Source organism: Ips typographus, linkage group LG3 (assembly GCF_016097725.1).
Source record: "Ips typographus isolate SLU linkage group LG3, UJ_Ityp_2.0, whole genome shotgun sequence".
NCBI lineage: Eukaryota > Metazoa > Arthropoda > Insecta > Coleoptera > Curculionidae > Ips > Ips typographus.
The window spans coordinates 13,890,118-13,905,912 of NC_138424.1; the positions used below are offsets into that span (position 1 = coordinate 13,890,118).

Sequence of the window (15,795 nt, forward strand, 5' to 3'; positions counted from 1 at the left end):
GAAGCGTCACAGTATCCTATTAATTCAACATACATTGAGTCAGAAAAATGTAAACATCTATTTATATGAATAGGACTCATTGAAGAAATCTGTAAAGCAAAACACTTCCATTTTTCTAATATTTCACTTGGCATAACTTCATCCCATTCTAATTTAAGCTGTTACTATAACAGGCCCCACTAAACCCAAAGGGTCGGAAAACTTAGAGACAAAACTCAAAACTTGTCTTTTGGTTATACATTTATAGAAGGAGGAGTAACTTTGAAAGAATCTAAACTTGGAATATATGTTAGACTCAAAGCTTTAACAATAGAATATGTTTTTAACATGTCAATTTCAGCTAAATGTCATTTTTCTTTAGAAATGTCATGAAGCACAGACATCATTTGAACACTACTTATGCAATTCAAACGAACCTAACTGTAATAGTTGAATAAGTTGATTTTTTAAGTTCATTAGTCCTTCAATAAAGTTTGAACCTGTCAAAATGTCATCAACATAAGTGTTGTTCAATAAAGCATTTGCTGCTAAAGGGTAAGAATTTGTATTATTTTCATAGGTTATATCCCGAGACGTTCATGTTTTATCGGGTAAACTGTGTATAGATGATTTTTTTGCAAAATTTTGCTTGGAAAATGATTGAGACTAAACAATTCGACGATAAAATCCTGAGACCGCAGGTCGAAGGATTTTTTCCAAAGAATTATTTAGTCGAAACCATTTGCCTAAAAGAAAAATTTTACAAAAAACCTACCAATGCACATTTTACGTGATAAAACGTGAACGCCGAGGGGTATATGTCAAGATTATTTCCTGAAAACTCACATTTTAGTTTATTAACAAGAAATCACCTTAGTTAGAACACAAATACTAACTAAACGTGATGAAATTAATGATAATATTGAACTCACCCCAGCAGACGACAGATTTTCGTTCAGCCATGTATATTTTTGTTTACATTTCAGATTGACAATCAGACGTCATAATATTTTAATTTATGTAATTTTTTAATGGAAACCACGTTATAGTGATTTATTAATTGTTAATATTGAAGAAAATAGCTTAAATTTTATATGTATCTAAATCCCGTTTCGTTTAATATCAAATGTTCTTCAAAAAAACGTATTCGAAAAAGGTAGGAGGTGTTTATTCAGTGTAAAATTTTAGCAACTAGGGATTTATTCAGTATATAACGGCTCTCATTGGTCGAACTAGAAAGGTTCATTGAATTTTATTGGCTGCTAGTACAATGAGGGAAATAATCAGTATAAAACGGTTTCCATTGGTGGAACTAGAAAGGTTCTCGGAATTTGATTGGCTCCTGGTACAATGAAGGAAATAATCAGGATAAATCTGTGGTACCCTTTCCATTTCCCAAAACCTTCTCGAATCTTCACCTCGACACACTAAATTGCTTAAAAACTCTGAATTACAAGCCACCTTTGATTTTGTAGGTACCATTGCCCCAACAACATAACCAAGCAAAGTGTTTTGCAAAACAATGCGATTATCAAATTGCATTCTCTTAACTAACAAAGAGTTAAAAAATATGTCAGCAGAGAACAATAAGTGTATTTTACCTGGTTTTGAAAACTCAGGATCTGATAAAACAATATGATATGGCATATGAAATGTTTTTCATGATTTCATCTCAAATTGAGGTATTGAAGTTATTTTATCAACTATGCCACATTTTACATTGAATTCAAAATGATCGTATTTCGATTTAATATTTAATAATATACACTTGTTGATTGAAGTAACTTTTTCAGAGAACCCCAAAAAGTTTAGTTGGTTTTTGAAAGACTTTACTTTAAGTTTATTAACAAACTCACTTGATACTAAAGACATTTGAGAACCACTGTCAAGTAAACAACGAACTATCAGAAATGATCCATCAGCAGCTTTAACATTTACTTTAATAGTTGGCAAAATGATATTATCTGCTGAACTGTAGAACATATCCTAGTCCTAAAAGAACGGTAGGCAAAACGTCAACCCATTCACTGTTACCATGGCACATGATAGAGGCTTCAGAGAACGATGCCAACGTTCCACCATTCCATTGGAAGCCGGGTGGTAAGCTGTTGTACGAATCCTCTTGGAACCTATTAAATTGGTTAAAGCTGTAAAAATTTGCGATTCAAATTGCGATCCTCGGTCGGTGGTGATGGTGACAGGAGCTCCAAAACGTGAAATCCAATGAGTGTAAAAAACAGTGATAACCGTGTCCGCAGTGATGTCCTTAATTGGAATAGCTTCTGGCCAACGTGTGAAACGATCAATAACAGTTAAACAGTAACGAAATCCTCTGGATACTGGTAAAGGTCCAACTAAATCAAGATGAACATGAGCAAATCGACAATTTGGTATGTTAAAATGTCCAACAGGGTTTTTGGTGTGCTTGTGTACTTTACTTTTTTGACAAGGTAGACAAGTTCTTGCCCATTCAGCAACATCATGTTCATACTTGGCCAAACAAAGTGTTTTTGTATTAATTTACGTGTTGCTCGACCACTTGGATGTGATAAGTTGTGTGTGTTTTCAAAAACCTTTTTCCTGAGTGAAACGGGAACATAAGGACGGATCTCAGGAGTTGATGTATCGCAGAAGATGAGGTTTTCTGAATCATCAAGTTGCAAACGTTGCAACTTCAATGACGATCTTGAAGAATTCAAGATGTGAGGAAGCTCTGAATCAGTGGTTTGCTCCCGAGCAAGATCTTCTGTGGAGATGATCACCGGCATGTTGATTTCATCTACTCTGGAAAAAGCGTCTGCAATAAGGTTGTCATCTCCTGAAACGTTAGCTATTGAAGTTGCAAATTGACTTATAAAATCCAAGTGGCGCAATTGACGAGGTGAAGCTTTATCTGCTCTCTGTTGCAATGCATAAATAAGTGGTTTGTGATCTGATTGTTTTTACTGTAAGTTGTCTACCTTCCACCATAAAATGCTCAAGTCTTTACTGGCAGTCAACAATAACAATTGCCAAACGGTTGCTGAATACGTCACTGAATTAAAGTCTGTGATGCCGTGGAACTACCGGTGGACAAGGTTGGCTCCAGGTGGTCAGGGAAAGGCATAGCGACCGCCACAAAATCACTGATTTGTAAAGGAAAAATGGAAAGGGCATAACATTGCCTTTCTAGGTACTCTCTTCAGTTCAGGGGTTGATTGTACAAGTTCAAGCAGCCACGTATAGATGGCGGTGAACACTGAAAATCACTGCCAGGTAAAGGAAAAAATGGAAAGGGCATCATTGCCTTTCTAGGTATTCTCTTCAATTCAGTTGTTGGTTGTACAAGTTCAAGCAGCCACGTATAGATGGCGCTAAACACTTAAAATCACTGATATGTAAAGGAAAAAATGGAATTGCCTTTCTAGGTACTCAAAAGTTAGGACACTTTTGCCCTAAAAGGTCATTTAAGGGAGATATTCCCTCAAAACTATTTCAAAAATGAAACGAGTGCATAACTCCGTTATTTGAAAAAATATAAAAAAAAGTGTAATAGATTATGTAATCTTGTAGAGATTTAAATTCTCTACAAGATTACATCAGGGTACTTTTGCCCTAAATGTCATTTGACTGAGATATGCCTCCAAAACTGTTTTAAAAAAACGAAGCGAGTGCATAACTCCGTTATTTCAAAAAATATCAATAAAGTGAAATAAGAAGAATTGTAGTGAATTAAATTCCCTACAAGATTGCTTCAGGGCACTTTTGCCCTAAATAGTTATTTGCATATCTAGGCCGTGAAATGGTATTTTTTCGGCCGAAAGAAAGTTTGGCGTCCGAGGCCGTCTTACGGCCGAGGACAACAATCTTGAGAACGAAAAAATTATTTCACGACCGAAGTGTACACAAAATTTTTTGTTCAAACGATATTTATTTAGAAATTCTTAATTTTTGATGAATGAGTAGGGTCTTCAACAATCACGGTGACGTTTATTGTTATGCATTGTTGATGTGACGTTAAATAATAAACAGACTCTTGTCAGAAATATTTTCCATTTTTTCATATACGCGCAAATGAAATTGGGGGACAAAGATTGCCGTACTGATGTGGATGGGTGTACTGTTGTAAATGGTGCACACAGTGGTCACATAGAGAAATCGTAACCCGCAACCATAAGCGTAGTCGGTGACATATAGTGATTGTTAATTTAATTTTTAGATTTTTTTTTTTTCGGCCGTTGCTATTGACTCCGGCCGTAAAAGTACATTTCACGGCCGCTAAACAGTCCGTCCGTTTGAACAAAAAAGTCATTTGAGGGAGATATTCCTCCAAAACTGTTTTAAAAACGAAACGAGTGCATAACTCCGTTATTTGAAAAAAATTTCAAAAAAGTGTAATAAGAAGGGTTATAGCGAAAAAATAAATAAATGGCAGAACAAAAAACGAAACAGAACTGTACGGTGATTCTATAAACCTTCTAGATAAAATAAATTTTTAATAGACTTTTTTATGTTATTCTGCAGTGTAATTTTCTCCCTACTTATTAGGCTAGCTAAGTATTGTAAAAACTGTCCAATCTGTTGTCGATTTCTGTTAAATATATACGAGTATATTAAGTAAAACCTATACAAACCGTATCGTAAGACACCCCGCAAAAATGGAATTCCGAACGCAAAGCTGTAAACCGAATTAAAAACTCAAAAAAAAAGAATGAATGGCATGATATAAGGGTGTAATATTTACTATAATTATTATGTAATATTAATAATGAATAGATTTATAAATAGAAATTTGCATTTTTTATTATAAATGTAAAAAAGAAATCAATTTTGGTATACTGCTGAATCCATCAAACGGACTCAAAAGGATCTATGATATGAAATGAAAATAACCATATGTTTCAATTAAATAAAAAAAAAATCTATAGCTGTCGTTGAAGAAAAGACTATGAAAAAAAATAGTGACACCTTGTAGATTATACTAAGAGATATTTATTTCTTGTTTTGAATTTCTTAAATTGGTCCATAATAACGGAGTTTCTTGGAGAGTTTTTTTAGTTTCTATTAGTACATACTGATAACAAATATAGGCTTTTAACTTCCTGTCATCTATTGGTACTTACATAAAATGTAATATGTAATTCATTTATTTAGAAATATATAGCCGATATTTTTTCATATAACAATAATAGCTTTGAATGTCTAATAAATAAGGACTTATTTCCGGGTGCCCCTGTATATTACCAATTTTATATTATCACAATATGAACAGATATAGTAATATATAATAGCTAAAAAATATAAACTGGTACATTGCTTTTGACTGATTTAATAAAATAGAGGTTTTGGCCACATACGCCCATAAGAACGAACCAGTGTGCGGCGGTGTGGGGCCATATACATTAGAGGTTATACATATGGTTGGGGTATGGAGGGCTGAAAGAAGGAGTTAAATCGACATAGCCTCATTTTAAAATTTCTGTCCCTACTTTTATTGTGGTTCGAAATTTTTGATATAGGTGGCGCATCAGAAGTCTGCGAGGCATTTTTAACGTGGTGTTATATGGAAGATTTTACAATTTTGTGAATTCGTTTATCAAACACAGTCGATATCCGGAATATATTCCTAAGATTACCAAAATGAGTGAAAGGAAAGTTAGACTGGACAGAAGTTGTTTTGTTCCGGGGTATAAAACTGGTTATTCTTCGGATAGAATAGCCAGGAAGTTGGCATGTGAAACCTGGCCCAGTCTTTTTAAAGCACCTACTGTAAGTAAAAATTTAATATAAATTTTGATATATCAATTTTGATGAACCAAACCAGAAAGGTCGCTCTCAGCTATTTATGACAAAATGTAGTAGAGCTGGCAAATGCAAAAATTTATCTAACCTATAAATAAATAATAATATCTTAATAAATATTATTCCCCTATTAAAAAGATATTAAAGGACTAAAAATCATGTCTCAGTTAGATGAACTGTTATAGATCTCATAGAAATTTCTTTTAGCATTCAGCAGTTTGGATTGGAATAAAGCAATTCCTCGAGAAGATACGGCGTTTGGACCTAACAATGTTAATTTCTTATACCAGGTGTCCAAGAGCACCCTGGACATAGGAGATTAACATGGGAAAACGGTTTTGATTTTTTTGCGCTTGTACCGTTCATTTAATGGAAAAACGCTTTAGATAAATTTGTAGAGCACATTTTCGGCTATCAACTTGTAATTTTTTCAATACCGTAGATTTGATCATTAAGACGCAAAACGGCTCTAAAATTCGGAATCTCGCACCAAGCGGTCGTTAAGGAAAATTCATATCCGGCCATCAATGTCTACCCAACTTATTTATTTTGTACCTAAGTTCTTTAAGAAAACACTGGTTTTGCTTGCAAATATTTAATGAGGACGACCGAATCACCTATCTCAAGCCTTTTCATAGCACTTTAAACGATTTAAATTGATAAAAACAGTGGACAAGGAATGCTTTACTATACAGGGACCACAAAAGAGGTCAATTACTTCCCTCAAAAGTGATGCGATTTAGTGACCTATGTGACTGCTAGTTTTATTGTATCCTTCTGTTTTGTAGTGTTGTTACACACCATAGTGTTTAAGTGGTTTTATATTGCATCATGTTAATAAAAAGGCATTTTTTATAACTGATTATCAATGTTATTCCCTAGTTCTACAGGGTAAGGTAAGTACTGATATTTAATTAGCTTTATTAGTTAATTTGAACATCATTCACCTACCAGGATACTTGTAAAATGTCTACTAACCAAAATAGTTTATTTGCAAGTAATGTGAACTCGAGTTCACATTTGATTGGTAAAGGTAGGTATGTCCTGTGAAATGGTGTATTGAATTAGAAGCAAGTTGTTTCTCTTTAGAGACTTTCAATCACTACTGTTCAGGCCAATGTGCAGAACAAGTGTGCGCCCATCTATAGTGTCTGTCAGTCGTGCGTTTCTCCACAGTGTCGCGTGTGTCAAGGAGTTGTCAAAAATGAAAAATGACAGAAGACAATAGAATTAGGTTAGATGTTAACAATGTGAAAAAGAGGGTTTTGGAGCGAAAGCTGAAAATAAATTGTGTTTGATTTACAAGGGAAATTTATTTGAAAAAAGCTCCTCCAGCCAAAACATGGTCCTTCGTCGAGCCGGATTCTAAGTGGTGTATGGAAGTTCCTCAACGTCATAGTGTGCAAATTGTGAAGCCCAGTCTAGAGTCCAAGTCCAAAAAAGCGACTTAACCAATAAGCAAAACACGTGAGTTCCTGTGATATCCTTTTCGTGCCCTATGATAGCTTTTATTTCCGAGCTTCTCGAAAACAGAGGTGGTAAGCAGTAATTTTAAGTGCCTTAATGCTAGCTGCTTACATATTTCCAAATTTAAGGTGTTTTCTAAGTGTAGAGTAGTGTTAATCTCGAGTAATCATGCAGGAAAAGGACAAGGATGAACTTAAACTTTTAGTTAAAAAAAGTGGTGTTATTAAATCAAAACAAACTTTATTTAAAACTTATTTGGAAACAGCAAAGCAAACCAAATTTAAGTTAGATATACAATCAACTGACAAACAAGTGATTATAGAGCTTCAGAAACGTCTTGATAAGTATTCTGAACTTGGGGAGTTTGATGACATTCAAACTGAAATTGACTTAATGTCTATCGATCCTATGGATCAACTTGAGGAAAGAGCTGGGTTTGAGGATGTGTTTTTTGAATTAAGTGCAGAGGCAAAAGGAATAATTGACATTTATTTTGTTATGCCCATAACTAGTGATAATATTGTCAGTACAAACACCCCAATGTTGCCCAATGTCACCAGTGGTATTGCATGTGGTGAGTTACCATATCAAGGGTTAAAGCTTCCTCCAATAAATCTTACAAAATTCTCTGGTGAGTATAAAAAATTGGTTAGAGTTTAGAGAGTTGTTTCATTCTCTCATTAATTCAAATGTGTCCCTGAGTAATGTACAAAAGTTTCATTATCTACGAGCATCACTGGAGGGTGGTGCAGCTCAGGTTATACGAGGAGTGGAAACAACTGATAGTAACTATCATATTGCTTGGAATATGTTGTGTACAAGATATAATAACAATAATGTCCTTATCCAAAATCACATTAAAGCCTTAGTTCATTTACCCCATGTAACAGTTGAGTCCAGTGTTAACTTACGAGTGATGGTTGATTCAGTGTCAAAACATATACAAAGCCTTAAAACATTAAAACAACCAACTGATTCAAGGGACTCATTATTGATATTTATCTTGAGTGCAAAATTGGATAAAAAAACAGAAAGGGAGTGGGAGGAAAAAAAGGTTTTGTCTGCAGATATAAAATTACTAAGAGGGGAACAAGCTGGAAGTTTAAATTTGAGTGTAGAGGAAAATGTTCTTCCGACTTTAGAGGAGTTCTTGGATTTCTTAAGGAGGAGAGCAGACATGTTAGAGACTTTGGAGGTGGCCAGAGGTTAGGTTAGGTTAGGTTAACACGGTGGTCCGGGGTGGAACCCACATAGGCCAGAGGCCCGTTGTGATGCCGTATGGGGTGGTTACCACCCCCACCATTATCGTGAAAACCAGTAGCTGCTGTTAATAAACTGCATGAGGCTTTTGATGCCAACCGACTGAAGATCGGATAGGTTGTCAAAAAGGGGCTGTCCCATAGCAGAAAATCTTTTCTGGATAGGGCAGGGCAGTGACAGAGTAAGTGGACCATCGTCTCTTCCTCCTCCTCATCTCGACAGCTTCTGCAGAAGTCATTTTGTTCTAGGATTCCCATACGTGCAGCATGGCATCCTCCAAGCCAGTGTCCAGTAATGGCCGCAATCGCGTTTCCAATGGAGTTTCTGGAAAGAGATAAAATATCTTTAGTGCGTCGCAGGTTAAGCTCCGGCCATACCTGTCTTGACGAGGTGCAAGAACGCTCCTCCCGCCACCTAAGGTGGTTAGGCGGAGTATTGCCTTCCGGAGGAGCGACCTTCGTTCAGCGATAGGTGCCCCTGGTATAGTATTAGCGGATATAGCCGCGAGCTTTGTACCAGCTCTTGCTAATTCGTTCGCCATGCAGTTGCCTGTTATGTCCCTGTGTCCGGGTACCCATACAACATTGACTCTTACTTTAGTCGCCAGCTCATTTAAGGCTTCACGGCATTGTATAGCCGCCTTTGAGGTCAGGTAGACCGAGTTTAGAGACTTGATGACAGCTTGGCTGTCACTTAGAATAGATATTTCATTAGACTCAAGTCCACTTTGAAGTACCCATTTGGCTGCTTCATTTATAGCTACCATTTCTGCCTGGAAAACACTACAGTATTCCGGCAACCGAAATGATAGATTGAGAGGTGGGGACTCTGAGAAGACTCCACTTCCTACTCTCCCCTCTAGTTTTGAGCCATCTGTATAAAAAAGCGTCCCATTTGGCTTAACTAGGTTCGCCGTCAATTTTTCTCTGGACGGAATGTCCACTGCGAAATTGCGGTCGAACATCGGGGTGGGTTTCGTGTAGTCTGTGTTTATTAAGGTGAGATTAAATTCTTTCAGAATCTTGGAGTGGCCGTAGTTTACTTTAGGCCATCGTGAGACTGCATTGAGTCTGAGAGCAGCGCTGGCTGCGCACTCCTTTCCATATAGGTCTAATGGAGTTAGATGTAAGATCATTTCCAGGGCTTTTGTCGGGGTTGTCTTAAGACACCCCGTCGTGAGAACGGCAGCTAGTCGCTGTACTTTTCCCACCCTTTTTCGGTTAACCTCCTTGCATAGGGCTGGCCACCATACTAATGATCCATACATAAGTGTGGGTCTTACGACCGTCGTGTATAACCAATGAACAATGCTGGGTCTCAGGCCCCATTGTTTGCCAATGGTTCTTCTGCAGGTGTATAGCGCAACTGTCGCCTTTTTCACCCTTTCCTCTAGGCCAGCCTCCTGGCCAGAGGTGGAAAGACTTCAGGTGAGTGGAGTCAAAGCACAAATAAAGCTAGTAGTAACTATAAAAATAGACCAGTTTATGGGTTGGCAACTCTAAATAATAGTCCAACAGTCAAGTGTGTTGTTTGCGGTGGTTCTCATTATATTCAAAGTTGTGTAGAGTTTCTAAATTGCCAGTTGATTCAAGGGTAAAAAAGGTTCAAGAGTTAAGATTGTGTTTTAACTGTTTACGGTGTGGTCATGCCTCAAGGTCATGTCAATCTAATTTTGCGTGCAAAAAGTGTAAGTTGAAACACCACACAATTTTACATTTTGACAGGAGGCTTCAAATCGACAAGGAGAAGGGAATTTAGATTCAAATGCTAGAGAACTGGTAACAAAACTAAACAAATTAAATCCTTTTCTGGATAAAGGGGGTGTTTTGAGGGTGGGGGGAAGACTTACACTTGCCAATGTCAAATATGAAAGGAAATACCCTATAGTTCTTGCACATAGCCATCCTCTAACTAAGCTTTTATTTTCTTTCGAACATCTAAGACTCTTGCATGCTGGTCCACAATTATTGTTATCCTCCATTCGTCAAAGATACTGGCCTCTTAGAGGTAGAAGTCTTGCGAGAGCTACCGTGTTTAAATGTGTGAAATGTTTTAGAGCCAATCCAAGGATAAAGGCTCCTGTGATGGGTCCTTTACCTGAATCCAGACTGAACCCTGCACCACCTTTCAGTAATGTGGGTGTTGACTTTGCAGGTCCATTACTAATAAGAGATAGAAAAGGTAGGGGCTCTAAAAAATCGAAGTGTTATATATGTTTATTTGTGTGTTTTGCGACCAAGGCGGTACACATTGAATTGGTGACCGAATTGACCACTGAAGCATTTATGGCTGCCTTTAAAAGATTTATTGGAAGAAGGGGAAAACCATTAAACGTGTATTCAGATAACGGCACCAATTTTGTGGGGGCCAAAAATGAACTGGCGGCTTTGGGTAAATTTCTTAAAATTCACAAAATTTCATATCAGAGAGTGTTTCAAACCAAGATATAACCTAACATTTTATACCGAGTATGTCGCCTCATTTTGGGGGTATTTGGGAGGCTGGCATTAAGTCTTGTAAATCACATTTAAAAAGAGTAGTAGGCAACGCGTCGTTAACTTATGAACAGCTATTAACGGTTTTAATCGAAATAGAAGCTATCCTAAACTCCCGCCCACTAACTCCGATTCCTCTGATCCATCCGATTTTACTGCTCTTACACCATCCCACTTCCTAATTGGAAGAGAACTCACGTCACTCCCAGAGGCCGACATTCGAGAAACCAAGGAGACAGATTATCCCACCTCCAAAGAGTACAGCAGTTGAAACAGCATTTTTGGACCAGGTGGTCGTTGGAATATGTCAGCGAACTCCAAGTGAGGACAAAATGGCAATCGCACGTTCACGATGGTGTATTAAAACGATGAAGCTTGTTTCTGCTTAAAGAAGATCACACGCCACCGCTACAATGGCTGATGGGTCGCATCATCAAAGTTCATCTTGGTGCTGATGGCATAGCTAGGGTTGCTTCTGTCAAGACTGCCAAGGGAGTTGTGAAGCGGTCATTTGCCAAACTGTGTGTGCTTCCCACGGAAATGTTAGACAGCGAAGAACAACAGTCCTCTGAAGTTGTCAGATTTGAAGGGGACCTTCAAGGTGGACCTTCATGTTCAGGCCAATGTGCAGAACAAGTGTGCGCCCATCTCTAGTGTCTGTCAGTCGTGCGTTTCTCCCACAGTGTCGCGTGTGTCAAGGAGTTGTCAAAAATGAAAAATGACAGAAGACAATAGAATTAGGTTAGATGTTAACAATGTGAAAAAGAGGGTTTTGGAGCGAAAGCTGAAAATAAATTGTGTTTGATTTACAAGGGAAATTTATTTGAAAAAAGCTCCTCCAGCCAAAACAACTACATTTCACCTACCTTTGCTAATTGGAACTCCACTATTATCCAAACAAACATTAGGTTAGTAAGACAAAGTTGTTTTTAGCATAGCTTGTATGGTGAAAAGTTCACACCACTCACACTTAATCTGTGGAACAATCGCTGTTTATGTGGTAAGACCAGTTTTCTTTGCCACCTATTGTACCTAAGCTTTTCACTTGAAGAAAATGTATACTGTACCTTAAACTGTGAATAAATAATTAATACAAACGTTCATTGTACAAAGTTTTATTTGGAACAATTGAGTGTGTGGAAAAAAGAACACAATTACCTATAATGTTAATACCTAAACCTAGAATAGAACAGCTCATGTAGATAGCTCAATTGAAAAGTTGGTTTTCTGACAATACCAAGAACTTTTGTCACCTGACTGATAATTTGACTGTGTAAGTCCATATTCTGTTCCTAGAAGGGGTTTCTCAGAGGTTTATAGCCAGTTTAAGATCCTTCACATTTCAGTCTGATCAAATTTTGAGATTTAAGTCAGATATCAACACTGAATCATTTTAAGTTTTAGTTGCAACACTGATGATGATTGATGATGATAGTCCATGAAGTTAAGCACATTGAAGCTAAATCACATCACTTTTGAATGAAGTATTTGGCCCCTTTGTTGTTGTCCCTGTACAGTAGGAAACTCTTCAGATCTTCAAAGATCTTCATTGTCCACTGTTTTCATCACTTTAAATCGTTTGGTAGTGTTATGAGAGGCTTGATTGAGATAGGTGATTCGGTCATCCTCATTAAATATTTGCAAGCAAAACTAGTGTTTTCTTAAGGATTTTGCTACAAAGTAAATAAGTTGAGTAGAGACATTGAATGAGGTTATAAACGCCACTTACCAGATTTTTGGGCTGTGGCTACTGATAAAGTATTTTGAAGAAATGTAATTTGAATAGCTTAATATTGACGAGATAGATCTGAAAATGAATGGTCATAGCATATCTTATGAGCAAAACATCAAGTATTTGGGAGTAATTTTGATCCATGTCTAACATTCCATGCTCATGCTGACTATACGTTAAGGAAATATGCAAAGAAAAATAATTTTATTTCTAGAGTTGGAAAAAATTTGTCATTGTACACCAAACTATTGATATATAATAGTATCGCTTTCGCCGCATTTGCAGTTCTGTTCCACTCTTCTTTATAGTCTACCCAGTTTTAAGGTGCGGGAGTTCGAGATCGTACAGAACAGAGCGATGAGAACCATCCTTAAGTGTAACAGATATGTTTCCAATAAGTACCATGCAGAAAACTTTAAATATGTTGTCCGTACGTCAGATGATAATGTTTGATGTGTATTTGTTTATTTTTAAAATAGAACGGGGGTTACTGCCGGACTACCTGTGTAGAAAAATAACCACCTTTTCTGAGGGGTCCATAGTTACAGCACAAGAAATTGTGATGATTTTATTATTTTAAGACATTGTAATACAGATCAAGCCTAAATTTGCCTTTATACAGGGTGTCCGGAAAATACGTGTACAACGTTTGACGACAGACTCCTGACGTCAAAATATGTCGATCTAAGCCGACTTAGTTATATCCAAAATTAAAAAAAATAAATAATATATAATATAAATTGTAAATATTTTTTTTCTGGCGAAACAGCTCATCCAACGGAAAATATTAAAGAGGTAAAATAGCTTCAAAATACTTCCGGTCACTCGACAAAAATATCTGGGTTGTCATAAACGCCGTTCATATAAAAATTAGGAGAAATGTTGACGTATTATATCACCTTTATAACACGTCCACTTATTTACAGCCGGTGACTATACTACTAGAAAACGTCATTTTATAGTATTAGTCTACATACTAAAATTCATTAAAATTGATTAGCAGGTTTTCACGTAATTTAGTAAAAACCAATATTTTTACAAATTTTTGACGCCCTCTACCGGCTAAACGAGACAATTTTGGATAAAACTAAGTCGGCTTAGATCGACATATTTTGACGTCAGGAGTCTGTCGTCAAACGTTGTACACGTATTTTCCGGACACCCTGTATAGAGGACTTCTTAATTATAATCAGCTACCAAAATGTATAAACATTGTAATACAGTGAGAATGTTTAAAGTCCATTTACCGCGAACACATTGTAAATATGTCCGCATTTTGAAAATATTTAGAATTGTATACCTATACTTACTGTTGTGGGTTTTTTGTATACAGTGTGGAACAGCGCAAATGGAGATAAATTCGATAACGATAAATGAGAGCGTGTTGGGAGAAAACGGCTTGGGACACGTTGTATTTGTATTTTTAGATGCGCATTTATTAAAAAAAAATAAAAATTTATAGGGGTGTCATGTGAAGTGGCCGATACAACTTTCTTATTTTAAATACAACCCCCTGTATATTATTAGTTTTTTGGATTCTTCAGAAAATTCTAGACTAATTCATGTACAATGTCCCATGCCTATCTTCAACTGTTTCGGAAATATAAGTGTTTTCAGATGTATTACTAAATAATATTAAAACAAGAAAATTATTTTATTTCACAAATAATGTAAAAAAAAACAAAAAACATTAATTTCAATGTAAGAGATGTTCAAAATGTTAGTGAAAATAAGTATTGAGTGTAATGTAGCGAATTGTGAAATAAAATAATTTTCTTTTTTTTAATGTTACTTGTTGTAATACATCTGAAAACACTTAATATTTCCGAAACAGTTGAAGATAGGTATATGGGACATTGTTACATGAATTATGTCTAGATTTTCTGAAGAATCCAAAAAATTATAATATACAGGGGGTTGTATTTAAATAAGAAAGTTGGTATTGGCCACTGTCACATGACACACCCCTATATACTTTTTATTTTTTTTAATAGATGCGCATCTAAAAATACAATCAAAGTAATTAGTAACTATTAGCTAAATAAACAAATATATCTATTATTATTATATTTAAAAGGTTGGTAACGACGGGATATAAACTTTCCTTAACGACCGCTTGGCGCGCGATTTAAAATTTCCCAATTTTAGATCCGTTTTGCGTCTTAATAGTCAATTTACGGTATTGAAAAAAATTACAAGTTGATAGCCGAAAATGTGCTCTACAACTTTTATTCAAAGCGTTTATCCATTAAATAAACCGTACAGGCGCAAAAAAATCAAAACCGTTTACCCATGTTAATCTCCTATGTCCACGGTGCTCTTGGACACCTGGTATAACAAAGATAACGAAAAGACGAAAACCACCATGTAAACGGACCTCTCTAGTACAAAATGAATGAAGAGAAACAAAAAGACAAAAAAGTGACCGATCAGAATACCCAGAAAACTTAAGAAAAACAGAGACTAATACTGAAGATCATAATAAAAGTTGTGAATTAAATGGAAGTGAGACTGCTATGGTCACCTGTGCCAGTGCAGAAGAAGAAAAAAATGACAACTTATTTCAGCACCTGAAAGAAAATATAAACAAAATTTTCTTGCCAAATGGTCTTGAGCAGATCTTTCTTAGCAAGAAAAATTAAATCATATTTGCAGAATGGGATGAAACTTACTCAACAAAAAAGAAATTATTCTACATTATGATATGTCTTACAAGGTAAGTATAAGCTTTAATTAATTTTGTTGCTCTATATTTTAAAAACCATAATAGTTGCCAATTTTTACTAATTTTATTTATGTTTTAATTATTTTTAGGTGTATTTGGACAGCTGAAATTAAAACTATAAACAGAGATGTATTAATTAACAGTTTTAGTAATTTGGAAGAAATAATGAAGTTGATTGACCAAATGAAAGTATGTGATGGGATCAGAACAAGGTAAGATAAGCCAAATCTATTTAATAAGTAGGTATTGCAATTAAATTAAATATAAAAAGTGTCATTTTTAGATGATTATTTCCCTCATTGTACTAGCAGCCAAGCAAATTCCGAGAACCTTCTAGTTTCCACCAATGGAAACCG

The 15,795-nt window shown here is 35.9% G+C and overlaps 1 protein-coding gene across 1 annotated transcript; it reads right to left on the bottom strand.

Annotated features, from left to right (window-relative positions):
- Positions 1 to 8,731: 8,731 nt before the first annotated feature.
- LOC145726027 (uncharacterized) lies at positions 8,732 to 9,754 on the bottom strand. Its single transcript, XM_081974961.1, has one exon. It carries the CDS (start codon positions 9,752 to 9,754, stop codon positions 8,732 to 8,734), a length of 1,023 nt encoding a protein of 340 aa, XP_081831087.1.
- Between the last annotated feature and the right edge of the window lie 6,041 nt (positions 9,755 to 15,795).

What these genes read in the sequence shown, in the direction of transcription:
- LOC145726027 (XM_081974961.1), bottom strand. Translation starts at nt 9,754, where the DNA reads ATGTATGGATCATTAGTATGGTGGCCAGCCCTATGCAAGGAGGTTAAC.